The sequence below is a fragment of the Procambarus clarkii genome, chromosome 31 (assembly GCF_040958095.1).
Source record: "Procambarus clarkii isolate CNS0578487 chromosome 31, FALCON_Pclarkii_2.0, whole genome shotgun sequence".
Taxonomy (NCBI): Eukaryota; Metazoa; Arthropoda; class Malacostraca; order Decapoda; family Cambaridae; genus Procambarus; species Procambarus clarkii.
In genome coordinates, this window is record NC_091180.1 from 6,448,059 (window position 1) to 6,463,683 (window position 15,625).

At 45.8% G+C, this 15,625-nt stretch overlaps 1 protein-coding gene across 1 annotated transcript in view; it reads left to right on the forward strand.

The window, feature by feature from the left end:
• Ttd14 (TRPL translocation defect 14) overlaps positions 1-15,625 on the forward strand; it is a 330,131-nt gene that overhangs the window by 214,986 nt on the left and 99,520 nt on the right. Inside the window, exons 8-10 of the mRNA XM_045743040.2 lie at positions 1,072-1,206; positions 3,921-3,999; positions 14,227-14,434. Coding sequence (XP_045598996.1) covers positions 1,072-1,206; positions 3,921-3,999; positions 14,227-14,434 — 422 coding nt within the window. The remainder of the gene's footprint in view (positions 1-1,071; positions 1,207-3,920; positions 4,000-14,226; positions 14,435-15,625) is intronic.

Sequence of the window (15,625 nt, forward strand, 5' to 3'; positions counted from 1 at the left end):
TGGGTGAACAAACACGCATTGGGGCATTCAAACTTGCCCCCCCCAGGTAAATCTGAACAACGGTAAGAGAACCTGGCCCTCTGAGGGGGCCAGGTTCTGGCTCGTGGTCCCCGGTAGGCCTAGACTTCCATGCACACTGACTGATGCCAAAGTCTAATATATCCATATCAGCCTGGATATCTCTGGGGAAGCCTCCGGGTCTCACCCAGAAAATGGCATTTCATTACATTCAACTCTGGTTTTTTCTACCTGTATTCCTCGGATTCTTTTTTGTTATTTCTTACATCTTGCAATATCACATTATTGCAGAGTTTGGAGATGAACAATTTATATTTTTAGAGCTTCTAACAGAGATCCATCACCATAGAAAACGTTAACTTTCACACACACACACACACACACACACACACACACACACACACACACACACACGCACACACACGCACACGCGCGCACGCACGCACGCACGTAGTGATATGATCACTACGTACAAAATAGTAACAAGAATTGATAAAATCGACAGGGAAGACTTCCTGAGACCTGGAACTTTAAGAACAAGAGGTCATAGATTTAAACTAGCTAAACACAGATGCCGAAGAAATGTAAGAAAATTCACCTTTGCAAATAGAGTGGTAGACGGTTGGAACAAGTTAAGTGAGAAGGTTGTGGAGGCCAAGACCGTCAGTAGTTTCAAAGCGTTATATGACAGAGTGGTTATCTTGAGGTTATCTTGAGATGATTTCGGGGCTTTAGTGTCCCCGCGGCCCGGTCCTCGACCAGGCCTCCACCCCCAGGAAGCAGCCCGTGACAGCTGACTAACTCCCAGGTACCTATTTACTGCTAGGTAACAGGGGCATTCAGGGTGAAAGAAACTTTGCCCATTTGTTTCTGCCTCGTGCGGGAATCGAACCCGCGCCACAGAATTACGAGTCCTGCGCGCTATCCACCAGGCTACGAGGCCCCCTACGAGTGCTGGGAAGACGGGACACCACGAGCGTAGCTCTCATCCTGTAACTACACTTAGGTAATTACACACACACACACACAAATAATGATATGTGTTGGATTCAGATGCGGCGTATGATCAGTGTGGTGTGCCAGAAGCTTGGTATTGACACTGGCGACAGACTCAGCACCAATGCTCGCAAGCTCAAGTTCCTGGTCAAGGGACCACTTCCCCCACACACCGTCTTCCCCAACTTCCAGGTAGATACCTATTATTGTATTTGTTGTATTATTGTCATATGTTTAGTATAACTTAACAAAATTTGGTCTTTTTATATTTTTGCAAAGGCTGTCTGCTGTGTTTTGTTTTATATCAAAATTGTTCACAATTGCCCAACAGGATTTTGGTTGGAATTAACAATAATTTGGTTAAGTAAATAATTGACTATTTAAATATAACAGAATGTATTTTGATGTGTGGTTCATCCTTTTTTCTGTGGAGAGTCCCTTCGGCTCCCTGGAGCTATACCGGGCTGATGTGTATATATTACACCATGGCAACAGTCAATCGAAGGAGTCCTAAGTCTACTAGGGACCAGAGCCAGAACCTGGTCCCCTCAAGAGAGGCACGAGGAGCAATGGCCTAAAGACACCCCGGTGTAATTGGAAGCAGTCTTTGTCTGCCATGTCCCAGGTCAGGCACCCAGAAAGATCTTATAACAAACTAGTGCTGGTCAGAAATTGCAAACTGAAAGCCAAACTAGCAAACAGAACTCCCCAATTAAAAACAAGGAAACAAACATGACGTCACCACAACCGCCGCGCATCCGTCTGCGCAAACCACCACCCCCCCTCCCCGGGAGGGGAACGGGGGGTTCCTAGACCTCCACGCCGGCAACTCTCCTCGGTTCAAGAGGCTGTTGTGTTGGTGACGGTCGATCGCTGTGGCTCCACGCTTTGCGCGGTGCTGCAGTGTGGTGGTGTTGCTCTGTTTTGGTGGCGTGTGAGCTGGAAGTAACACACGAGTACTGGGGCTGCATGCACCTAGGGCTACCTTCCCTAAGTGCCCTGTAAGTACTGCCTTTGCTGCCTCAGGGGTTATGTTCCATGAGCCGTTCAGGAGCAGCTACCTCCGTGTGGTTCTGTCGCTGCTCTTTGATTGCTCGCCCTTGGGGGTTCAGCTGGGGAGGTTCTTATTCCTGTTTGCCCTTGGGTAGGATGCATCAGATGCATCAAGTGTGCCTTTGGTTAGCGTATGACTAAGTCATGAGTCATAAGTTACATTGTGGGCAGCTGCTACTAGAGGGTGAACAACCTAACTACTGGGTGGCTCGTTTTCTGAGCTGTTTAGATTTGCTTTACAGTTGTCTGTTTTCTTTTGCTCTACCATTTTTGGTGGTTTATTTTACAGTTAGGGTGATCTTCCTCTTTGTGCCTCAATGAGAACTAGGCATTGGGTTGTAGTCCCTGGTAGGCTTTCAGTGACTTGTAAGAGTCAGGTGTGACTTCAAGTGGGTGGAGGTAACCAGGTGCAGAAGTAAGGAGCCACTGAGGACCTACCAGAAAGAAGCATTTCATTATATTCAGCACTGGACTTTGTGGAGAGGCCCTCCGGTTCCCCGGAACTATACCGGGCTAATGTGTATATATTAGACTGTGGCAACAGTCAGGCGATGGAGTTTTTAGCCTACCAGGGACCACAAGCCAGAACCTGGGCCCCTCAGAAAGGCACGAGGAGCAATGGCCCATAGACAGCTCCATATAGTTGCAAGCAGTGTATGTCTGCCATCTGCCAGGTCAGACAGCCAGAAAGGTAGGAACCCCCAAAACAAACTACAACTGGTTAAACATTGGAAACCGAAAGTCAAATGAGCACGCAGAACTTCCCAATCAGAAAACAAGCAAGCAAGCATGACGTCACCACAGTCGCCGTGTCTCTGCACAATTCCCCCCTCCCCAGGAAGTGGAAGGGGGGGGGGGAGGGTTCGAGACCTCCCATACTGGCTACCGAACCCCAGTTCTTAGGCTGTTGTGTTGGGTGGTGGTCAATCACCAATCTTTGAGCAGTTGCATGCCTTGTGATGATGTGCTGCGGTGTGGTGTGTGCAAGCCAGGTGTTATTCCTGAAGTACTGAGGCTGCACGTGCTTAGGGTCACCTCCCCTAGGTGCCTTGTAAGTACTGCCCTTGCAGTTTGGCGTTACCTTCCACAAACTGTTCGGGGGCTACCTCCTCATGGTTCTTCTGCTGCCCGGTGATTGCCCGCCCTTGGTGTCAGTTGGGGTTAGTCCTACTACTGTTTGGCCTTGGTTAGGAGGTAGCATCGTCACTGGCTGGGGTACAAGGTACTGTACAGCTGTCTTATGATACGCATAGCGGCCGGTTCTGTTCCTCCCGGAGACATCGTGCTTTTGCGGATTTTTGGGATTCCTTCCTTTCTGGGTGCCTGACCTGGTAGATGGCAGACATAGACTGCTTCCAACTACATGAAGGTTTCTATAGGCCATTGCTCCTCGTGCCTCTCTGAGGGGGCCAGGTTGTGGCTCGTGGTCACTGGTAGGCTAAGAACTCCATCGATTGACTGTTGCCATGGTCTAATGTATACACGTCAGCCCAATGTAGCTTTGGGGAGCCTCCGGGTCTCACCCAGAAAATGGCGTTTCATTACATTCAACACTGGTTCTTTTTAAAGGTTAAGCTGAAACTGAGAACACAGTAAATACAAACTTGAATTAAAGTATAATAATATAAAGTATAATAACAGGAAAAAACGAAAAGTTAACACTAGCCATATTCTTATAAGCATTAATGAAAGTAGAGTAAATATGTATAGTATATACCAAATTACCAAATGGGAAAAGATTAAGAAAGGACTGCACTGGGGCTTGTAAGTTGCAAGACTGCATCGGTACAGTGGGTGAGATAGACCACAGTCACATCATACATTTTATATTACTTGCTTTCATCTCCTAACAGGACTTCAACGTCGAGCATATTTATCTCCGGACCAACTCCAGGAAAATGCAGGCCCGTCTCAGAAAACGTGGCAAGAATGGTGAGTCATTGTTTTCTGTATAGTATAGAATACAGCTCTCCACACGGTATACAGTGCAGCTCTCCACACGGTATACTATACAGCCCTCCACACAGTATACATTGCAGCCCTCCACACGGTATACAATACAGCCCTCCACACGGTATACAATACAGCCCTCCACACAGTACACAATGCAGCCCTCCACACAGTACACATTGCAGCCCTCCACACAGTATACAATACAGCCCTCCACACGGTATACAATACAGCCCTCCACACTACACAATACAGCCCTCCACACAGTACACAATACAGCCCCCCACACAGTACACAATGCAGCCCCCACACAGTACGCAATGCAGCCCCCACACAGTACACAATGCAGCCCTGCACACAGTACACAATGCAGCCCTCCACACAGTGCACAATGCAGCCCTCCACACAGTACACAATGCAGCCCCCACACAGTACACGATGCAGCCTTCCACACAGTACACAATGCAGCCCTCCACACAGTACACAATGCAGCCCTCCACACAGTATACATTGTAGCTCTAGACACAGTACACAATGCAGCCCTCCACACAGTACACAATGCAGCCCTCCACACAGTACACAATGCAGCTTTCGACACACTACACAATACAGCCCCCCACACAGTACACAATACAGCCCCCCACACAGTACTCAATGTAGCCCCCCACACAGTACACAATGTAGCCCTCCACACAGTACACAATGTAGCCCTCCACACAGTACAGAATGCAGCCCTCCACACAGTACACGATGCAGCCCTCCACACAGTACACAATGCAGCCCTCCACACAGTACACATTGCAGCCCTCCACACAGTACACGATGCAGCCCTCCACACAGTACACAATGCAGCCCTCCACACGGTACACAATGCAGCTCTCCACACAGTACACAATACAGCCCTCCACACAGTATACATTGCAGCCCTCCACACAGTACACAATGCAGCCCTCCACACAGTACACAATGCAGCCCTCCACACAGTATACAATGCAGCCCCCACACAGTACACAATACAGCCCTCCACACAGTATACATTGCAGCCCTCCACACAGTACACAATGCAGCCCTCCACACAGTACACAATGCAGCCCTCCACACAGTATACATTGCAGCCCTCCACACGGTACACAATGCAGCCCTCCACACAGTACACAATGCAGCCCTCCACACAGTACACAATGCAGCCCTCCACACAGTACACAATGCAGCCCTCCACACAGTATACATTGCAGCCCTCCACACAGTACACGATGCAGCCCTCCACACAGTACACAATGCAGCCCTCCACACGGTACACAATGCAGCTCTCCACACAGTACACCCCTCCACACAGTATACATTGCAGCCCTCCACACAGTACACAATGCAGCCCTCCACACAGTACACAATGCAGCCCTCCACACAGTACACAATGCAGCCCCCACACAGTACACAATGCAGCCCTCCACACAGTATACATTGCAGCCCTCCACACAGTACACAATGCAGCCCTCCACACAGTACACAATACAGCCCTCCACACAGTACACAATGCAGCTCTCCACACAGTACACAATACAGCCCACCACACAGTACACAATGCAGCCCTCCACACAGTATACATTGCAGCCCTCCACACAGTACACAATGCAGCCCCCACACAGTACACAATGCAGCCCTCCACACAGTATACATTGCAGCCCTCCACACAGTACACAATGCAGCCCTCCACACAGTATACATTGCAGCCCTCCACACAGTACACAATGCAGCCCCCCACAGTACACAATGCAGCCCCCACACAGTACACAATGCAGCCCTCCACACAGTACACAATGCAGCCCTCCATACAGTACACAATGCAGCCCTCCACACAGTACACAATGCAGCCCTCCACACAGTATACATTGCACCCCTCCACACAGTACACAATGCAGCCCACACACAGTACACAATGCAGCCCCCACACAGTACACAATGCAGCCCTCTACACAGTACACTGCAGCCCACACAGTACACAATGCAGCCCTCCACACAGTATACATTGCAGCCCTCCACACAGTACACAATGCAGCCCTCCACACAGTACACAATGCAGCCCTCCACATAGTACACAATGCAGCCCTCCACACAGTACACAATGCAGCCCTCCACACAGTATGCATTGCAGCCCTCCACACAGTATACATTGCAGACCTCCACACAGTACACATTGCAGCCCTCCACACAGTATACATTGCAGCCCTCCACACAGTACACATTGCAGCCCTCCACACAGTACACAATGCAGCCCTCCACACAGTACACAATGCAGCCCTCCACACAGTATCCAATGCAGCCCTCCACACAGTATACATTGCAGCCCTCCACACAGTACACAATGCAGCCCTCCACACAGTACACAATGCAGCCCTGCACACAGTACACAATGCAGCCCTCCACACAGTACACAATGCAGCCCTCCACACAGTACACAATGCGGCCCCCACACAGTTCACGATGCAGCCTTCCACACAGTACACAATGCAGCCCTGCACACAGTACGCAATGCAGCCCTCCACACAGTACACAATGCAGCCCCCACACAGTACACAATGCAGCTCTGCACACAGTACACAATGCAGCCCTCCACACAGTACACAATGCAGCCCTCCACATAGTACACAATGCAGCCCCCACACAGTTCACGATGCAGCCTTCCACACAGTACACATTGCAGCCCTCCACTCAGTACACAATGCAGCCCTCCACACAGTATACAATGCAGCCCTCCACACAATACACAATGCAGCCCTCCACACAGTATACATTGCAGCCCTCCACACAGTATACATTGCAGTCCTCCACACAGTATACATTGCAGTCCTCCACACAGTATACATTGCAGTCCTCCACACAGTATACATTGCAGCCCTCCACACAGTATACATTGCAGCCCTCCACACAGTATACATTGCAGCCCTCCACACAGTACACAATGCAGCCCTCCACACAGTATACAATGCAGCTCTCCACACAGTATACATTGCAGCCCTCCACACAGTATACAATGCAGCTATCCACACAGTATACATTGCAGCCCTCCACACAGTATACATTGCAGCCCTCCACACAGTACACAATGCAGCCCTCCACGCAGTATACATTGCAGCCCTCCACACAGTATACATTGCAGCCCTCCACGCAGTATACATTGCAGCCCTTCACGCAGTATACATTGCAGCTCTCCATGCAGTTTACATTGCAGCCCTCCACACAGTTTACATTGCAGCCCTCCACACAGTATACATTGCAGCCCTCCACGCAGTATACATTGCAGCCCTCCACGCAGTTTACATTGCAGCTCTCCATGCAGTTTACATTGCAGCTCCACACAGTTTACATTGCAGCCCTCCACACAGTATACATTGCAGCCCTCCACACAGTTTATATTGCAGCCCTCCACACAGTTTACATTGCAGCCCTCCACACAGTTTACATTGCAGCTCCACACAGTATACAATGCAGCTATCCACGCAGTATACATTGCAGCCCTCCACACAGTATACATTGCAGCCCTCCACACAGTATACATTGCAGCTCTCCACACAGTATACATTGCAGCCCTCCACACAGTATACATTGCAGCCCTCCACACAGTATACATTGCAGCCCTCCACACAGTATACATTGCAGCCCTCCACACAGTATACATTGCAGCCCTCCACACAGTATACATTGCAGCCCTCCACACAGTTTACATTGCAGCTCTCCACACAGTTTACATTGCAGCCTTCCACACAGTTTACATTGCAGCCCTCCACACAGTTTACATTGCAGCCCTCCACACAGTTTACATTGCAGCCCTCCACACAGTTTACATTGCAGCCCTCCACACAGTTTACATTGCAGCCCTCCACACAGTTTACATTGCAGCTCTTCACACAGTATACATTGCAGCCCTCCACACAGTTTACATTGCAGCCCTCCACACAGTTTACTTTGCAGCTCTCCACAGTTTACATTGCAGCCCTCCACACAGTTTACATTGCAGCCCTACGCACAGTTTACATTGCAGCTCTCCACACAGTATACATTGCAGCCCTCCACACAGTTTACATTGCAGCTCTCCACACAGTTTACATTGCAGCCCTCCACACAGTTTACATTGCAGCCCTCCACACAGTTTACATTGCAGCCCTCCACACAGTTTACATTGTAGCCCTCCACACAGTTTACATTGCAGCCCTCCACACAGTTTACATTGCAGCCCTACACACAGTTTACATTGCAGCTCTCCACACAGTATACATTGCAGCCCTCCACACAGTTTACATTGCAGCCCTCCACACAGTTTACATTGCAGCTCCCCATACAGTTTACATTGCAGCCTTTCACACAGTTTACATTGCAGCTCTCCACACAGTTTACATTGCAGCTCTCTGCACAGTTTACATTGCAGGTCTCCACACAGTATACATTGCAGCCCTCCACACAGTTTACATTGCAGCCCTACACACAGTTTACATTGCAGCCCTCCACACAGTTTACATTGCAGCCCTCCACACAGTTAACATTGCAGCCCTACACACAGTTTACATTGCAGCCATCCACACAGTTTACATTGCAGCCCTCCACAGTTAACATTGCAGCTCTCCACACAGTATACATTGCAACCCTCCACACAGTTTACATTGCAGCTCTCCACACAGTTTACATTGCAGCTCTCCATACAGTTTACATTGCAGCCCTTCACACAGTTTATATTGCAGCTCTCCATACAGTTTACATTGCAGCCCTCCACACAGTTTACATTGCAGCTCTCCACACAGTTTACATTGCAGCCCTCCACACAGTTTACATTGCAGCTCTCCATACAGTTTACATTGCAGCCCTTCACACAGTTTACATTGCAGCTATCCACACAGTTTACATTGCAGCTCTCCACACAGTATACATTGCAACCCTCCACACAGTTTACATTGCAGCTCTCCACACAGTTTACATTGCAGCTCTCCATACAGTTTACATTGCAGCCCTTCACACAGTTTATATTGCAGCTCTCCATACAGTTTACATTGCAGCCCTCCACACAGTTTACATTGCAGCTCTCCACACAGTTTACATTGCAGCCCTCCACACAGTTTACATTGCAGCCCTCCACACAGTTTACATTGCAGCTCTCCATACAGTTTACATTGCAGCCCTTCACACAGTTTACATTGCAGCTATCCACACAGTTTACATTGCAGCTCTCCACACAGTTTACATTGCAGCTCTCCACACAGTATACATTGCAGCCCTCCACACAGTATACATTGCAGCCCTCCACACAGTTTACATTGCAGCCCTCCACACAGTTTACATTACAGCCCTCCACACAGTATACATTGCAGCCCTCCACACAGTTTACATTACAGCCCTCCATACAGTATACATTGCACCTCTAAGCAGTATACAGTGTAGCTCTCCATGCCCTCTCTGCACAGTTTACATTGCAGGTCTCCACACAGTATACATTGCAGCCCTCCACACAGTTTACATTGCAGCCCTACACACAGTTTACATTGCAGCCCTCCACACAGTTTACATTGCAGCCCTCCACACAGTTAACATTGCAGCCCTACACACAGTTTACATTGCAGCCATCCACACAGTTTACATTGCAGCCCTCCACAGTTAACATTGCAGCTCTCCACACAGTATACATTGCAACCCTCCACACAGTTTACATTGCAGCTCTCCACACAGTTTACATTGCAGCTCTCCATACAGTTTACATTGCAGCCCTTCACACAGTTTATATTGCAGCTCTCCATACAGTTTACATTGCAGCCCTCCACACAGTTTACATTGCAGCTCTCCACACAGTTTACATTGCAGCCCTCCACACAGTTTACATTGCAGCCCTCCACACAGTTTACATTGCAGCTCTCCATACAGTTTACATTGCAGCCCTTCACACAGTTTACATTGCAGCTATCCACACAGTTTACATTGCAGCTCTCCACACAGTTTACATTGCAGCTCTCCACACAGTATACATTGCAGCCCTCCACACAGTATACATTGCAGCCCTCCACACAGTTTACATTACAGCCCTCCACACAGTATACATTGCAGCCCTCCACACAGTTTACATTACAGCCCTCCATACAGTATACATTGCACCTCTAAGCAGTATACAGTGTAGCTCTCCATGCCTTATGCAATACAGTACTTCACAATTATATATTACAGTTCTCTACACAATATTCAATACAGTACTTCATACAGTATACAATACAGTATTACACATAGTAATATATACCGCACAGTGCTCCACACTGTATATAATACAATAATCCACATAGTATACAATATTGTTCTCCACATAATATAAAATCTAGTATTCCACACAGTATACACAGTATATACTCCATACAGTATGTATATACTAAATATATACTAAATAGTATAATATGAATGTACTATACATATACAGGTTTACTAAATAGTTTGTCTTTGTTTGCCCTGTCAATTCCCCAGAGAATTATATATATGATTATCATGTCTCCCTTTTGCTGCTGTCTTCCAGCTAAACCCCACGTCCCTGGAAGACAGAAGAGTAAGGGCAAACATAACCACCTACAAAATTCTCCGGGGAATTGACAGGGTGGACAAAGACAAACTCTTCAGCACGGGTGGAACATGAACAAGGGGGACACAGGTGGAAACAGATTATCCAAATGAGCCACAAGGACTTTAGAAATAACTTTCAGTGTCAGAGTAGTTAACAGATGGATTGCATTAGGCAGTGATATGGTGGAGGCTGACTCCATACACGGTTTCAAATACTCGCCTAGTTGTGCTTGCGGGGGTTGAGCTCTGGCTCTTTGATCCCGCCTCTCAGTGGTCAGTCAACTGGTGTTCAGATTCCTGAGCCTATTGGGCTCTGTCAAATCTACATTTGAAACTGTGTATGGAGTCAGTATCTACCACATCACTATATACATTGTATACATCACTACCTTTGAAGTTACCTTGATGTACTTCCGGGGCTTAGCATCCCTGCGGCCTGGTCATCTTCCAGGCCTCCTGGTTGCTGGACTGGTCAACTAGGCCGTTGGATGCGGCTGCTCGCAGCCTGACATACGAATCACAGCTTGGTTGATCAGGTATCCTTTGGAGGTGCTTATCCAGTTCTCTCTTGAACACTGTGAGGGGTCGGCCAGTTATGCCCCTTATGTGTAGTGGAAGCGTGTTGGACAGTCTCGGGCCTCTGATGTTGATAGTTCTCTCTGAGTACCTGTTGCACCTCTGCTTTTCAACGGGGGTATTCTGCACATCCTGCCATGCCTTCTAGTCTCGTGTGATGTTATTTCTGTGTACAGGGTTTGGGACCAGCCCCTCTAGTATTTTCCACGTATAAATTATTATGTATCTCTCCCGCCTGCGCTCAAGGGAGTACAGATTTAGGCTCTTTAGTCGGTCCCAGTAGCTTAGATGTTTTACTAAGTGGATTCTAGCAGTAAAGAATCTCTGCACACACTCCACTATACTACATAATGTAGATATGATAGATCCCAGTAGGCTCAGGAATCTGTACACGAGTTGGTTGACAGTTGAGAGCCAGAGCTCAACCCCCGCAAGCACAACTAGGCGAGTACAATATACACAATACTGTATATACTCCACAGTATACACATTATATATAGGGGTACCTCAGTTTTCGTATTCAATCTTTTCCCAGAGACGGTACCAAAACCGAAAAATACGAGAACCGAAACAAATTTTCCCATAAGAAATAATGTAAATTGAATTTATCAGTTCCACACTCCCAAATATACTAACTAAAAAAAAATACATTTTTTACAGAATAATACTCCTAGGTACCTTTATTGAGGACTCTTGTTGGTGTATGGAAGACAGTGAGGAAGGAGGGAGGAGGAGAGGTGTTAGTGTTTGGAATGGGAGTCCCCCTTCCATTATAACAGCAGTGATGACATTTCTGGGGTACTCTTTCTTTTACATTTTGCAAGCATACCACTAGGACCTGGTTGTGGCTCACTGCTTGCTTGTCTTACTAAGACTGTCTATAGATACTTGTTTTCCCTACATTTTAACACTTGTCTGTAGTGAGACATCACATTGTCTCACTAGGAATGTTCTCTTGTTTTTCCTCTATTGTCATCCTCACAACTATTTCTTTAGGTTGACCATTACCGCTGACTTTCTTGGAACCCATTGTGTGATATATAATAAGCACTTTGTGTTCAGAAACCAAAAAAGCGCAAAAACAATTAAATTCTTCTCAAAGAATTCAAATACGATCATCACTAGGTGGGAGACGTTGGTAAACTGAAGCGCCACATGCTCAGTAGAACCACACGTTTATAAACAAACTCTGAAAACCGAGGCAAACAATGAGTACCGAATAAATTTTGCGAAAAAATTTAGTTTAAGAATGGAAAAATACGAAAACGGGCATACGAAAACCGAGGTTCCACTGTACTCCACAGTATACATAATATATACTCCACATTATACACTATATACACTCCACACCATATACACAATATACACTCCACACAGTATACACAATATATATACTCAACACAGTATACACAATATATATACTCCACACAGTACACAATATAGCATTTCATAGTATATAATACAGTGTGCACTACATACTGTATGTAATACAATACAGTATTGTACACAATATATACAATATAATACAACATTCCACAACCATGTATACAATACAATGCTGCATTCCACACCACCATGTATTCAATACAATGCAGTACTCCACACACCACAATGTATACAATACAATGCAGCACTCCCCACCACCATGTATATACTGGTAATACAGTGCAGCACTCCCCACCACTATGTATATACTGGTAATACAATCCAGCACTCCCCACCACTATGTATATACTAGTAATACAATCCAGCACTCCCCACCACTATGTATATACTGGTAATACAATGCAGCACTCCCCACCACCATGTATATACTGGTAATACAATCCAGCACTCCCCACCACCATGTATATACTGGTAATACAATGCAGCACTCCCCACCACCATGTATATACCAGTGATACAATGCAGCACTCCCCACCACCATGTATATACCAGTGATACAATGCAGCACTCCCCACCATATATACAATGCAGCGCTCCACACCACCGTGTATATACCAGTAATACAGTGCAGCACTCCCTCACCATATATACAATGCAGCACTGCACACATCACCATATACAGTACAATACAATATAGCACAATACATTGCATGAAATATATGGTAATTGAGATTTTTATGAAAACTAAAATTACTAAGTAAATATAATTTTAGTGAGAACTTTACAAGGGAATTATGCATTAGTAAATAGTTACATCCTGTTACTTTATTATTTATATACAGTACAGTACTTTTATTTCTTCAACCTGTCCTCACACTTTGTTCACAACAATTTGTACCCTATCGACCACAGTGTTAAAATGATGGTGCTTTAGTGAAATAAAAAGTTTTTTTTAGTTTAGTTCATTTATTATGCACCCCATACCCACCTTGTGGGCGGTAGTGGAAAGGGTTACAGAGGCACATAATGGGCTCAGGGACTGAACTCCACAATTCATTTAGCTAAACAAGTTACAATCTTGATGAGCTTGTTACAAAATTCAATATAAGTTGTCACATCAACAAAGGGTTCGAGATCGACCACAAGTACAGGTTCTAAATTAAGCAACTGACATGTGTGAAGAGCCTAGTGTCACAATTTATATGTTTGTCCTGCACACCGCCCCCCATCCAGTGGGCAGCGGTGGATACAATAGGTTACAATCACTTAATTACTACCTACAGTTTGCAAACTGTGGATAATTGGCTAAAATTTCTGGTAGCAGATCATTTTGAATGAAATATTTACACATGGCTGGAACATTGGTTATAGAATTGTCTCTTAAATTCACGTATCTTATAAAATATGAAATGTGTGAAATATAAAGCACCATAAAATGTAATATTTCTGGAAGTAATGTGCATCAGCCTGGTTGGGTTAGGTGGGTTGCCCAGGTTTTTGTGCTGGTTACACATAATCACTTCATTTTTTATGCACGTTGTATTGTGAGAACGGGCTGGTTAATGACTGTTGAATTAAAAATTCTTAACACTGTTTTCCTTACATATTTGGTTTCTTGGCCTTGAAGCTCAGATAATATAATTTAACATAAGCATTGTCCTGCAGGTCATCACAGCTATACACACACAATACGCAAGCCAGAGCAGCTGGGGCAGATTGTGGAAGTTAAGACTCCCATCAGCCAACGAGACTGGAACAATATGTCAGCGCAAGCAGATGAGCATCACTTGAAAATATATAAGAAGCGGAGGTGCTTCCTTCACAACAACCAGTACTTCCAGCTTGATATATACCAGCAGCCTTGTCATCAAAGGTAAGGTCCATATAATACTGTTGGCAATTATAAAAGGCATCGGATCAAATGACACGACCATTCCTGTAATGGGTCCTGTAGCAAAGTGGTCAATGTCCTCGACTCATAAAGGAGGAACAAGGGTTTAATCCCTGGGCTAGACAGAAATTATTGGGTATATTTATTTCCACCTGATGCCTCTTTTCACTTTGTAGTAAATAGGTACCCCAGGAGTTAGGCAATTATTGTGGGTTGCAGTCCCAGGAGATACAGGCTTCCTGTCCCTGATGATGGGAATTATATAATGGTTGCATTAACATCATAGGGGAGATCCAGGTTTGTAATTGTTAGCAACAGATTTTACTATACTATGATGATAATAGAAATAATAATAATAATAATAATAATAATGATAATAGAATAAAAACCCATACTTGTGTATTTGTGTATTTTATATAAATTTTTTAAATTAAAGTCTTTCATACTCATCTCAATTACTAGTATGGTTGCTACCCAGGATACAATCCGCTTGTGCTTCTTTACCTCCTAACCATATCACTTCTATTCCCGACTGCCAATGTTCCTGAGGGGATGTATTCAAGGGAATTATGGTCAGTTGTCCTTTCTGTCATCCTGGAATTTTGAGAACTGGAGTTGTTGGTAATAAGGGTATTCATCCGGATGCTATCACTCTTAACACAGTCTATATCCAAAGGAGAGTGAATGTTGGGACTACTATTCATCCATTTATTCATATCAAATTTTAAAGGTTATCGTCTTTGCCTCCACCTAGGAAAGGCCCCCAGAAAGATAGGTGAATCAAAACAGCTCACTGCATGGTTTAAAAAAAAAGAAAAAAAAAAGAGACCACAGGCCCCAAATTGGCAAAAGAACACCCCAACAATGAAAAGAAACAAAATTTTATGAAACTACCTTCCCCCCACTTTTCTGTGGGGAGCCCCTTCGGCTCACTGGAGCTATCAGGCTTATATGCGATACATTAGACCAGGGCTTTATTCAATGGAGTTCTGCCTACTGGGGACCATGAGCCAGAACTTGGCCCCCTCAGAGAGGTGCAGGGAACAATGGCCCTGGGAAAACCTGTGGTTGGGGGATTATCTTATCTGCTATCGACCGGGGCTAAGCACCCAGATTGGTAGGTGTAACAAAACAGACCCCCACAAGGTAAAAAAATGGAAACAAAAGCCGAGC